We start from the raw sequence: 14333 nt of genomic DNA on the forward strand, positions 1-14333 counted from the left end.
GGAATCTGTAGAAGATATTTATTCAGTCATACAAGTGGAAAAAAGGTTTTTCTTTTGTACTGACTGACAGCCAGAAAATATAGCATCTCGAATTTCCTAAGAAATGTTTTTTCAGATATAAAATACTCATTCGTGGAAGTCAACATTTCTCACAAAAATGTGCATCAGTTTTACCAAGGCTAGAATTTCTGCCCCAAAAGAAAGACTAATTTCAGAAAAAAAGCAATAGCCCCACATTAACCATAAATCATAACCTACAAATGGAATTCACTCTCTGCTACAATAAAAAGAGGCGTTTAAATTTCAGTCTCCCAAAATCCAGTTGGGTACCCTTGCTCTCTGGCTCTTTTTTTTTTTTTTTTTATTTTGGGGGTGGATGAAGCTGGTTGTTAGCTCCATTCTGATGTAGAATTGGGCACTTTATAAAACCCTGAAATATTTACAAGGCATAAAGATTTTCCATCAAGCTCTTCCAGGACTTCATCAATTGTGAGGCTGTAAAAGACAGTTGCTTATTCTGAGAATACCTGTATTACTGCTATGTTAGGTTTTAAATGAGATCTGCAGAACAATCTATGCAGAACTTTCTATAACAGCCTTTTCTAAAATGACACTTTGCAGCACAATCCAGACAGAAATCACATACTGCATGTCAGAGATACCTCCAGCCAAGCCTTTTTCCATAAGTGCAATAAAGAAATCAAGTTTGTCAAGGAGATAACTGCTCTTTTCTTTGGCATATTGAAAACGGTTAGCTCATTATGTCACAGATGGATACTGTCATAATTTCACCTAAAATTGACTTTCATTTCACCGTTGTACCTCTAACTGTGTATATAAACCAAGAACTAATCATTATGTTCGTTCTCCTTTGAAGTGTAAACACAGTGTATTTATATAACTGTAAAATCTATTTTTAACTAGAAGAGAACTGGAAAAAATGGACTTCTTGTTCGTGTTCAGGAGTAATTGATAGACTCTTTTCCCTATTTTGGGATCTTTAGTAGAGTGTGGATTTTAAGACAAGATGTCAATCAAGTACCCTTATCTCATCGTTGCTTCATGATGAAGTCTGCATTTTCTGATATGTTAGTGGACTGACATAAGAATCAGAAACACATTTTTGTACTTTCACCTAAAACATGCTGTTGCAGATTACATCTATCATAATTTGTTAGACCAATTCAAGATATTGATCTTAATCTAAAAATTGAAATAAATAATTTGTGTTCTCGATCCCTTAGAACAAGATGTTCTCTCCTGCGTTCTGAAGTATACGTAAAAGTTCCAACAGATTAGCTAACAGCTTGAAAGATTGCATACAGTGATGGCAACACTTTATAAACTGAATTCGCTGGTTTATAATTTGGAGATTTTTCACTATGTAATTTCTTTCCTTTCTTCCATAAAAAGAAAAACAACAAAAACCCAAAACTATCTCTGTCTTCAATTTGTATGGAAGGAAACAATTTAGAAAGGCGTTCTGTCATTTCAGGAATGAACATAGAATAAATATACTCTTTTTTGTACCCATAATTAAAAATCTTATTAGTTCTCAGAGCAAGAAAGACGAGATATTGTAAGGTTGAGTTTAAAATTTAAGTACAATGAATAAAACTAATTCAGGAGTCACTATCTTAAAACTTACATCAGTCTTGAAATGATTCTCTCTTTATAAAAAGGAAGAAGATATCAACCAACCAAACTAACCTTATCCTATTTTTCAAATGCATTCCTCAATTTTATAGCACACTTTACATATACCTTACATTTAAAAGAAACAAGAAAAACAGAAATGTTTTTTAAAACTAGGAAATTACTCCAAAATGGCATCTATGTTCATCATAGGAAAGTTTAACAATAACTAAACCATAGATGATATATATTTAAATAAGAAAAGTTCCACCTAAGAAATATTTTCTGAAACAATTTCTTAAAAATGAGAAATTAGTAACCACAGCACTCCTATTGTAAATCAGGATAATTCTGACAGCTCTGCACCTTGCCAAATGTCTCAAATGATGGATAGTATGAAGTAGAAAACCCCTGCTGAAAGGGGAAAGGAATATAAAAGCTCCTTATAAAAAGACAGGGCAGTGCTCATTGTTATTCAAGCACATTAGTTGCCATATCCTGTTTTCATTGACTGCAGTGGAAGCTTTAGCATTGACATCAAACAGGTGCAAGTCCCCTGTGACTAAAGGGAATAAAACGTACAGTCACAGTAATGAAAGCAACAGTGTATAAAGTGTGGTCAGACAGGATATGTAATTCCAATGTGGTACACAAGAATCTGAGAGAGCTATTTAAATGCAATGCCAAGTAAGGATGTAACTGAAAAAACAGACATTTCTAAACAGAAATTTGTCAGGCCTCCATTCAACGCCACAAGAAAAGCACAGAAAAAATGTTACAGAAATGAGAGTGCTAAACTCTGGTGGGGGGAGAGAACAAGGGAGAACCAGACGCAGCAATAAGCATCATCCTGTTCTGTAGCAATACAATATCACTTGTTCAGGAAACAGCTGTTGGCATGCCTTCCTGGATACTGCAGACTGGTCTGCTCTGAGAACTGTTGGGAATTAGACCCAAGTATATTACACATTTTTATTTATTCTCCTCTGCATTATTATGAGCATTTGAAAATGTTTGGGGACTTTTTTTAACTTATATAATCTTCAAAGAGAAGTCTTAGGCTATATTCTTACATTGGTTGAGTTATGCATGATGTCCTCAACTAATTCTATAAAGAAAGTATCTGAGATGTCATTATATTAATTAGAAGCTGGTCAAAAACAGAGTACTTATCCCAAAGGAAAAGATGTGAATTCAAAATTTCTTTTCAGACTGAATCAGAAGAGAAAGCTATGCGACATAAAAACCATCTGTCTAAAATGGGGGTAATAAACATCAGTCTCAATATTAAACTCACCTGCATGAGTATTACAGCAGGATGACCAAACCCCAACATTTAATTTTATAACTGGATTTTGAGGTTAAAATGAAGACCAAAAGTAAAAATTTTGAAGGGAATAAGGCAAGACTAGACATGACTGAAAGAGGTAAGGCAGAGAAGAGATTAAGCAGCTCTTCTATAGTTCATGTTGTATGATGAAAAGGTAAACATATACCTGTGCAAGCATGGGAAATCCGAGGTTCCTGCATCCATTACAAGGTGTCAGTGCCTCCCATAAACCTGAAGGACCACAAGTATTTTCACCTGCATCATCATCGTCTTCCTCTCTTGGTGATAAACACGTTGAAGAAGGTCTCTGTGCATAAAGAAACAGTACTTTCAAATTAAACACAGTGATATATTGTAAAGAAACATTTTACTTAATGAAAAGAACTTCAAAGATTCCTATTTATAAATTCCAAAAGATGAACTGCTCTTTTAATACAAAGTAACTACTCAACTGTTAATCTGCTGTATGAAAATCACGCTTTCTAAGGAAGGTGCATATTCACTTATCTGCAATTATACGTTAAATATGAGTGAACATACTATCATATATTTAAAATATGTATTTATTTTCTTCATTATCATGTAATTGGCAATTTCTACTTCATTTTACTTTAAAATTTGCTTGAACAACATTAAGTTTAGGATATCCCACAGAGAATAAAAACTAACATTTGTAAAAAAAAACAAAACACCCTATTCCCAAGAAAGAAATAATATAAGCTAAGGGGATCTTGCTTCAATAGTCATCTGTTGTGTTCAGAAAAGTACAGCTGTATTACATTTGCCTGGATCAGTCCAAGGTTTTTGTAGAAAAAAGACAAATTCAATCAAAATATGAGGTTTCAATTTTTATTTTATATTTGCTGACAATAAGCATGTTAGCTTATTTTGTACACAAAAATTTTATTTAAAAATTACCTGTCTTGTTTTGTTTCATCAGATAGAAGGGACAAAATGTACCTGAAAAAGTCATTCAATTGTGAGCATTAAAACTTCCCTATTGGTCTCAGTGATAAGGGAATAATGCTGATTTTTGCTTAAACAAGTATCCTAATTTTTTATGACAGCCAGAAAGAGGAAGAGTGGACAGTTCCCCCTTATTTGTGTTATTTTGCTACCCAGGATAGTCCACCCCAACTGAACGAATTGCAGTGGCAACTTTTATTGATTTCAGGAGAAGGAGGAGGCAAGCCAAGCCAGCAAAGGATGATTTTTAAAATCTCATGTTAAAAAAAATTTAAATTTTACTCACATCTTCTTTGTCCATATTTAAATTGGAATATATAGTAGCTGTTCTAGCCTGCTAGACATTTGTTTGTGCAGCCTACCTGACATTCAGATACTAAATGCTGCCTTTAGGAATGCTTGTTTGTGTTAAACAATCTTTCAGAAGTGGCTGGATTTTTGCCTGACCAATATAATGCTGTTTGAGACAACAGCTGACCACATCTATTAATCTGGTGGTAACATTAGCTCTAAAGCACTGCTATGAGGCCCATATAAAAATAAATTAAAAAAACCCCAAACATTTAACTGCAGATTATTTTAGCCAATAGAATAAAGAAACGTGTGGAGTCTGCTGCAAGAAAGGGAGTGCAGAGCTGAAGGAAAAGTAGGGGGGAAAAGAAGCGGAGAAACAGCAGCAGTTCTGAAGATGAACACAAGCTGATGGAAAATGTAAGAGAAGCAAAGGCACCACACAGACAGGTACTAACTCAAACTGTGTAACATCTGAGGATCATTTGACCTTTGACTCTTGTGCACAGATGTGGTTGGCACACCATTAATTTAAGCAGAAAAAATATTTCTAAATTCTATTTCAGCTCACTCACCAAAGATGAGAAACACAATATACCCATCGCTACTAGTGTGATTCCTCTCAGTTAGAAAATGGTTGTCCCCTTGTTGGAGACTTCACAAGTCTAGCCATATCTTCTAAAGTTAGGTGGATTTATTTACTTTTTATTTTACAAGTCAATTTCTAAAACATTCTTAGCATGATATTTCATGAGGTTATTTTGACAGTCAAGTGGTAGCACAGAACGTGTTGCCATAGCAACCAATATTCTTACACACATTATCGAAAGGATTTGGTTAACTCTGCAGAGTGTGGGTCGTGAAGGACTATTATGGCGATGCATTTGCATAGACAAAGGAAGCAGACTACAGGTCTTTCCCTTCTATTTATGACACCATGTTCCATAGTGGTTGCCCTACATTTATATTTTAAATCTCAGAATTGTTGTACGAGAGAATAAGGTGCTTCTTGCCCCCTGGAGCAAAAAGCAAAGAACTGCAGCAGCAATAGCTACAGGAAAGCAAGTAACACACATTAGCTGTGACCTTCCAAGCCAATGTAAGTAAGTGAACGAAGACAAAAGTCACAAAAAAGAAAGTATAGTCAATGCACCTTCTAAAGGTAAAAAACACACACATAGTATCAGAGAGAATTTTTTAACACAGCTAAAGGAAGATGAATAATGAAATTCAATACATTTGAATCATTCAAGGGAGAACATGTGAGTATTTAGCCATTACAGGAACAGCGTAGAAAAAAATCATAGCAAAAATATAATTGAACAACAGAAAAAAATAGACAAGCAGAATGAGAGGCATTTGTATTATTTCCATTAGATTTATTTTATATAATAGCCTAAGACAGAGTGGTGATCACACAAATTTAATGTTGTCAATATGAATGAGAAGAAGTGGGAAATATTATATAGGCAGATCTCCTAATCATTCAAAAAGGGACCAGTCAATGTCAGAGTTCATTAGACACACTATTGGAATGAATTGACTAGTACGCTTATACAAGACAATCCAGGTATGAATTACATGATACAGGCTAATTTACAGACTACTGCAGAGTAGGGTTGGCTCTTTTTATATTTAATGACTGATTTCTGTCATCTTGCACAGATTTCTGCTACTGATAAAGCACTAAAAAGGAAGCATTAGGAGAAATCCATGTGAAGGGTCAAGAAATAGTTCTTGCTATCACCTTTCTCACCCACCCCTGCTATTGTAGAAGCCCAGCTCTTCCCAGACAACAGGCACCAAGGGATAAGTGGGAGTTGCTGCAGGAAGAGAGCTGCATTTGCAAAGAGGAGTGAAGGAGTTAATAGTTGCATGAGAGAAAGGGGAGTCAGAAGTCCCCCAAATGGGGTAGGCTGGGTTTGCATACCCTGGGGAGAGGAATGCACCTGGAGGAGACAGGTCAGTTACAGAAAGTTCTTCGATCAATCCACAGACCTCAGACTGTCACACAAGCCCATAAAACTCCCAACCCAGACCACCCCTTTTCCTGCTATTCTCTCCCAGCCTTCATTCCTTTCCCAGAACTCCCTCATTTTTCTGTTCTGTTGTATAATTTAATTTTGCTTCCTCAGAGAACCTTTGGACATGAAAATCTAATTCTGTGTGTTCTGCTGGGAAGACTTGAAATAGCCCTGTGGGGAGAGTTTTAGTGAAAGCAAAGTTATTTATGCCCACTTCTCAGAAAAAAAAAAAAAATAAAGAGAGAGGAAGAGATTTCTGTCACCTAAAGAAAAATAGAAACAATTGAGAACCTTTTATTCATGCCTGTTTTGACTCCAAAAATAAAAAGTAAATGTAGTTAGAAAATGCCACCTAGATCATAGTTGCTCATTTAATTGAATTTGACATTATGAAATGGTGAAGTCAACATAAACTGTAACACTAAGCTTCAAAAAGGCCAACTCTGCCTAAGCTAGAAGAGACATAAGTATAAGCATCATATATCCTCAAACAAAACAGACAGAAAACCTTAAAAGATATCAGATATAATATATAAAAAGCAAAAAATGGTGGGGAAAACACAAGACTGATACAGAATAAAAGATTTAATAAAAGTTCTGGTTTTTACTGGAACACTGAATTAAGTATTAAAAATTGCTTATAGCAGTAAGAGACTAACAATATAATTGCTCCCTATAAAGAAAAAAAAGAGAGAATAATAATATAGCAGTAAGGGAGTAGTAAAATCCAGCATAAGGACATTGGACCATTATAATTAGTGGCAAGTTTTCCTCAGACTCTACTGGGCCTGACACATCACCTCTGATTTTCATATCTGATAAGCATTTACATTATGCCTTTGAAAATTTAAGTATGGAAGTCTTCCTCTTCATGTCTCCATCTACACAGAAGGAAAAATTTACCCAGTAGGATATGCTAGACTGAAGGATACTTTATTCTGTAAACAGGTTATTTGTTCTCCCAGTATATGTACGTACATTAGATTGGCTATCACAATAACTTAACATCTCTCTCCTGATCTAACAGAACAAGCCAATATTTAGTAACAGACAGAATGATGAGTACAGACAAAAAATGCAGAGAAAGACTGTTCCACTCTTAAAAATCAACAGGAAAAGAAAAAGAGAGTACCTTTAATCTCAGCTATTACTTAAAGCTACCAAGTTCACAGCTCAAGAAGCTTTATGCCACGTGTAAAACATACACAAAGTTTTGGCCTTCCTTTTTACAGATGTCAACGATTTCTGAACTACCATATGACCTCATTATCTAGACAAGCTTTCTCTATGAATACAGTAAGTCGTATAAAACCTCTTATTTCCTTTTATTCCCTCTTTTTCTCATTTTTTTATGAAAACTGGTCTGCTTTCTGCCTTGACACTTGTAAGCAGCCATTGCTAGGCAAAATGTGATTTAATTACCTCGTTTCAGGATACAGAGGGCTACTACTTTCCTGTAGCAGTCCAGTGAAATCTAAAACCAAACATAAAAGTCTTTCTTTACATCTTGTATCTCTGTTTTTTGCATAATTATCATCCATTTGCAGAAGTATTGCAAATACCCTTTCAGACAGTACCAACTAAAGCAAGATAGCACCAGCAAAACTGTAAAAGACATAAAATAATAGGACCTTTACCATTTGCTACTGCATCACAGTTCTGGACACTAATGCTTATCACATGTTAAGAAAAAAAACTTTTTGAAACAAAGCAGCAAAGACGAAATCTGGAAGGCAATTTCCTTGAGTTTATGGAAGATAGATAGAAAGCAACTAGACATTTGACAGGCTAAATGCTACCACTCAGTCTGGAACAATAAAGTCAGTAGGAGATTTCTTCTGAAGAAATAATTTGTCAGACCTAGGGCCATGCAAATATTTCATACGATCCTAACCGCTGGATTACAGAGGCATGCCTCTACCTCTCCTCTGCCTGGCCCAAAAGATATGTAATTATGTTGTGAAGTACAAGTAAAAAAAATACAGTTCTATTGTCTAGTATTCTAATTTTACATTATACTAAGAACTAATAGAGAAACTGTTCCTGAATATGCTCTACAAATCAGGATGAGTAGGTGGTTGTCTGCTGCTGCTGTTCCCAGCAGTTGGGACAGCAGAGCTGGGACAATGTTCCTGTGCTCCCAGTGCTCCCCCTGCTGCTGCCCAGGCTGCTCCCAGGGGAAAATGCCTGATGCATGCAGAAGAGAAAAAAGCAGCAGTTGGGCAGGAAACGTAACACCATCAGTTACTATTTTTCCACAGCAGGATGCCTACATTAACCAAACGTACCCTTCTGGGATTCAGTAAGGATCCTGACAAGGAGGAGCCTCATTTACAAGACACAGTCTATGTCTTACAGACAGACAACAGTGAAACATTTTGGTGGCCTGGGCACACCTTTCCCACATCCCCCAAGGCAGCCTTCTCCCTGCTTGGTGTTTTTCCATTTCCCATCCTCATTATCTTGCCCTTCACCTTACACTGCACTTCTGCAGCCATTCTTTCGCAAGCATGTTCCTGGTTTACATTTCTTTCATCATTTCATTCACTATGAGTCCGGTTAGTTTGATTGCACCCCCTGTATTCAGCAAGGAAACACCAGGAGAATAAGGATGGTCTTGTACCTAAAGCAGCTGAATGCTGGAGAAGTGTACTTTGTACATGCCTCTGCCATAATCCCGGTGGGATGCTGGGCATGTAATTTAAACATCTCTGACATGGTCACTAAGTTTGTGTTCCTTATTTCCTGGCTATATTGAAATTGTGAAGGCAAGTTTGCAGAAATGCCGGGCTACATCAGGAAGCAGCATGAGATATTCTGTGACTATTTTCAGTGGTGAGACTAAATGCTCTGAAAATTCAAGCTCTAGTAGTCCCAGACAGGGAGAATCTTGACCTCTACACCACTGCACATCAGCCAAGCTGTATGTGATACTATTTTCTGACTGGGGGTCCGTAAAAAAAAAAAAAACCCATGTTGGCGGAAGCAGTCACATGCTTTGAACTCAAGCACAGTAATGTCTGAACCTCGGAAAAAATTACTGTAACCAAGTCAGCAGAGTCATGGTAATTGACTATATGTAACAATAGTAAAATGCATTAACTTTAGGCAAACATGATTAATTCACATATGTGATGAAAAGTACATGAATGTGTAGTTACTGCCCCTCAGTGGGCAAGTGCTATTGACACCTATCATGATGAGCACCCCAGAAATTAATCATTCTGTCTTCAGAGCAGGATCTGACAGTACACAGTAAACACACCCCGGAACTAGATGGTAAGTACAATGCACACTGAATAAAGTCATAATTATAAGTAAAAATGTGATTATTAAATGAATGAGTACATCTGAATGTATATGTAAAGCAGGGCCATATGTTTCAATTTTTTAATTCATTCTTGCATGTAACATAAATAATGACAAGACAATTCTGAATCTTTGCACTACCTTCATAAAAGGACGCATACACACATATGATAGGACAAAAGTTTCAGGATTTAAAACCCTAACAAGCTATTAATCAATCAGGAAATACCAGGCATAAACTAAAAAATATACCTTTTCTTCCATCAATAAAGGAATTAGTATTTTTCAGGACTTAAGATAGCTTCCCATTTGCTAAAAAATAACCATAAAAGAAAAAACGGACCATCAATGGAGTGTCATGTATTAATAAAAAGGTTGACCTTGGCTAATTTATTTTCCACTAAACATAAAAGCTTTTGAACTGAGTGTGGTAATCTTCACATGAAGAGTGTTTCATCTATATTATAAAAGCCACTACTAGGACACTCATATTTAGGGATCAGGTATTTCATGTGTATATCTTAAGTGCAAAGCAAAGACACCTCAATGTATTTCAGGAAGAATCTTCACTCTTTTCTAACTCCTGTTTAATTTTGCCATGGGGGTGAAGGTTTTCAAATCACAGGAAATTCTAGAATACAATAAATTGAACAATTGCAGAGAGTGGAACACTAAGTGTTTTTAGTAATTATAAATTAACCATTATAAGAAGGTATTTGTTAAGAATGCTGTAGTAGATGGAGCCTACAGAATTTTCATTTTTAAGTATTTTAGGAAACACACACTGCATTTGTTTTTCAGTGTGAAATTAATAGGATGAAGTATTAGCTGCTTGAAGCTGCAATATGCACTGTCCTGATTAAAAAAAAAACTGCTTAGAACATCATTCTTTTTAACTAGTTTGAACTGTTTGAAAGCTAAGCATTTAATCTGAGCTATTTGTTTAATCTATGGATTAAACTAGTTGTCTTTAAGGCATGGAAATGTAGGTGCTTCCACAACTTATTTATTCCATCCTAGTATCTGCAGTTGGGACAGGATTGAATTGCCTTTCAAATTAATTTCTCCCTCTTAACATTAGGTAAAATAAATTAAACCTGTCTTTTAAGCACTTGTCTAACTTTGAGCATGTACCTAATACTGATAAATCTGACTATTTTCACACTTAGTATCAATTTCAAATAGTTAATATCGAAGCACTTCAAGGGCTTTTCTTGACCAAGGGAAAATAACTTAGCACATTGAAACATAAAGCCCCAAGACAGAATTCAATCCAGCAAGCCATATAGACTGCGAGGACACTGTGCTACAGAAATGTATTTCTAGGGATACCTTTCCATCCCATAGGCATAGTAGATTTGACCTAAGTTGGTATGTAGGAAGGGTATACACAAATGTAGGCTGTGCAAAAATGCAGGAATTTGGTAACTTTTTTCTGAGCCTTGAAGTTTGAGCAAATGAATAGTTCCAATTAAGTTAATGGGATTTCTCATGTTAATGACAGGCTTATGTGTCTCCCCAAATCAATATGCACATGATTCATTCCAAAATGTGACTCACTGTGAAGAACTCATGTACCAGTTGGAAAAGAACAGACTGATAATGAAGGGTATAGAAGCCTTCAGAAAAGCAAAATCAAGTGTTATTATTTTTAGAAATATTAAATAGAATTAAAAGCTTAAGCATATTTACCTTTGCATAAAGGAAAAAAATATAACTCAAAGTAAAGACCAGCATTTTTGGCTTTAAATGTCACAGAAAGAAAATACTGCTTAGAGAATAACTACAGAGGCATTGCTGTATTTAACATCCCTATACTATCTGAATGTTATCATATAACATTTGAAAACCTCAGTGCAAGTAATTACAAAGCCAATCAGCTATAAAACATGTATTTTTCTTTTTTTTTAAAGTTGTGAAAGAGAAGGTGGATAAGTGGGTGTCAGAATGATGAAACTTATCGAAAATACATTATTTGTCATCAAATAGAGCAGAAGGAACAGAAATTAAAGTAGGGGAAAAAATCAGGTGGTAAGTGAGTAGGCAGAAGTCACCACTTTATTACTCCTTCAGTGTACAGTTTTTTATTTAGCATACATATTCTCAGTAAAAGTGTGTTACTGAAAATGCAATTATTTTTCCATTAAATTGTTGTTGGCTTAATGAAGGACATAAGAGAAAATCATACCTGAACAGATAAAGCCAATCTAAAGAGGAACTATATACAGCACTGGGTTAGTCGTCTGAAGATGAATGCTGGTTAAGAGTGGATAATCACAAGGGCCTTGAAGAACATTTGTACTAGATTATCTACAGATCCATCAGTAACAAATCACTAGTAGTTTGACATATTGTCACCTAAGTACTAAATATAATACAAAAACAATGCAGCAGAATAGCTGACCCTTAGTTGAAACGTCTCGACAAGCAAGTCAGTGTGCTATAGAAGTTGAAGGCCTAACTTGAAAAGATCAGTCAAATAGTAATCTACCTTTTGATCTCAGTAAAACACGTAAGAGCTCAGACTGCTCTAGAGGTATTAGAAAAAGGACTACACACATGCATCCTCGTAAGAGATGCAGAATGCTATCAACTGGACAACAGCTCTCAGTGAAGCCTGATTTATGTGGCAGGTGGAAGCAGCATCCAAAATCATCTTCACTAGGAAGGCAAATGTTTTGCCACAGCTGGTAGGAAAACCTGCCAGTGTGAAGTTCACATACCACAAGTTGTTGCTCTTTCCTGTCTTATATAATTAAAACATTGATTTCACTGCAGCCATCTCAATAACCAGTGCCACCAGAAGAGTTAGGACAGTGGTTACTCCTCCTGTGCTAGCTTTCTGTACTGTTCTTTTTGCCATGTGTTAGATTCAACATAGTACAGACCTACTGCAATACAAGAACACCTTTATGTTGTTTTCCAGATATACTCCTAGGTAGCTGAAGAGCTAATACTTAAATTCTTTCTTCAGCCAGTTATCACACAGTGCCTTAAAGGTCCTGTAAAACACAGGTGAACTAGTTAGTCATTAACATGTCTTCGTCTATAACTCCTGTGTAACACTGTATTTCTTGTGAAGTATCTATGGCTAAATAAGTGATCTGTTAAAATTATTGAGATTCCTTAAAGGAAACACCATTTTGGACAGAGACAAGGGCAAAGTAGTAAATATTGGAATACCCATAGGAATAAACTATTCATCATTAAAAGAAAGACAAGCACAGGAGTAAAACATTTTTACATTTTAATATTATTTTTGTCTAAGATTGACAGGCAGTGCTGAGGCTGCTTCTTTGCAGGCAGTGAACAGTTCATATTCCAGAGATAGATATTGCGCAGAGCACCAATATCAACAGAAATAATAGCAGCAGTATTAATAGAAACTGCTCAATCCCAAATAACCACTGAAGCAAATATAATTGAAGAGCGTTTTCTGAGATTTTTTCCTCATGGCACTAAATTGAAACTTGTAATAAGTTTAGGAAGGACAGATGCCAAGAGAAAAGAAAATAATGATCAAAAATGGTGTAAATCATTCAACTCTAACATCCCTCTGGAAAAGTAAATAAACTGGTGTAAAAACAGATGAGTGCATGGTCAAGTAACTCTGGTTTCTGCTTCTAAACTCAATTTAAAAACTTATACCACTGAACTCAGCCAAGGGTTTCAGTATATAGTGAAGTGCATTTATAGCACACTATTGATCTGTATTAATTCTATGGGCAAACATTTCTAATGCTTGTAAATATTAGGCAGTTGCCCCTTAACTCTGAATTACTCCTGATCTTATCTTTTATAGAGGTATAAGAATCTGGTCCAATATATTTTTCTGCTATTCATTTTCTACTTGCTGAGCTTATTCACAGGGACTGAAAAACTCTGCCAACACAATGCAATGAAACTCCATGTCATGAGTTGTAAACTACTTCAAGACTTAAGACCAAAAATAATCTTTTTTATAGGTCAGTCATAACAGAAATGTGTTCGTTGCTATTAGAATAGAATAAAAACTAAATTAAGCAAGTAGTCCAAACAAATTGCCCAATGTTCTAATTTCAGCTACTAATCAATTTTTAAAGAAAGTGTTCTTTTTTATTAGCTTATCATGAGTGGTCATTTTGCCCTGTGAAATATGGCAGAATATTTACCATTAGCAATACTTGTATACCTCTTATTAAGAAGCACCGAAGAAGGGAAACTGGGACTGCTGCTGCTAAAGAGAGTACCTACTTATTTAGCTTCAAAAGAATCATAGAATACGATATAGTGAAACCATACATTTACGCTTATCTCCACCTCTTAATGGATCCCGTAGGAGTTCACATAGCTCTGATGGATTAGTAGGCTCCATCTTCTGTTTACACCATAGGGACAGAACTATGCCGTTCCCCTCACTACAGAAAACAACTGAGAAATGTACCCATATGGTTCTCACGCTTCTCATGCATTTCCTGTCAGATGGTGATCATCAGGCTTTACTGTCAGTTCCAAGCTTAATGACTTTATTCTTATACTAATAGAGTAGACATAAAATCAGTGTTGACTTTAGGTATATACAAAAGCTGTTTATGGTTTTTATTTTTTTTCCTCTACTGATTGTATCCTGTTGTGTAGGTAGAACACTCATTTATTCTAAGGTCATTACAAATTAAAAAATACAATCAAACCTGCATTGGTAGCTGCTGACAACAGTGATAGAGTTCTAGAAATTTTACAGAAATATCTATTTCTGTAACATGCAGAAACATCAAAAGCTAAAAAGTTCTAGAATGATG

The 14333-nt window shown here is 35.6% G+C and overlaps 1 protein-coding gene across 3 annotated transcripts in view; it reads right to left on the minus strand.

Moving 5' to 3' along the window:
* ANKS1B (ankyrin repeat and sterile alpha motif domain containing 1B) overlaps window positions 1-14333 on the minus strand; it is a 465181-nt gene that overhangs the window by 351141 nt on the left and 99707 nt on the right. For all 3 annotated transcript variants that reach the window (XM_068400458.1, XM_068400457.1, XM_068400456.1), the window contains exon 9: window positions 3132-3272. In XM_068400458.1, the coding sequence (XP_068256559.1) occupies window positions 3132-3272 (141 nt within the window). The remainder of the gene's footprint in view (window positions 1-3131; window positions 3273-14333) is intronic.

This window comes from Nyctibius grandis, chromosome 5 (genome assembly GCF_013368605.1).
Source record: "Nyctibius grandis isolate bNycGra1 chromosome 5, bNycGra1.pri, whole genome shotgun sequence".
NCBI classification, from domain to species: Eukaryota; Metazoa; Chordata; class Aves; order Nyctibiiformes; family Nyctibiidae; genus Nyctibius; species Nyctibius grandis.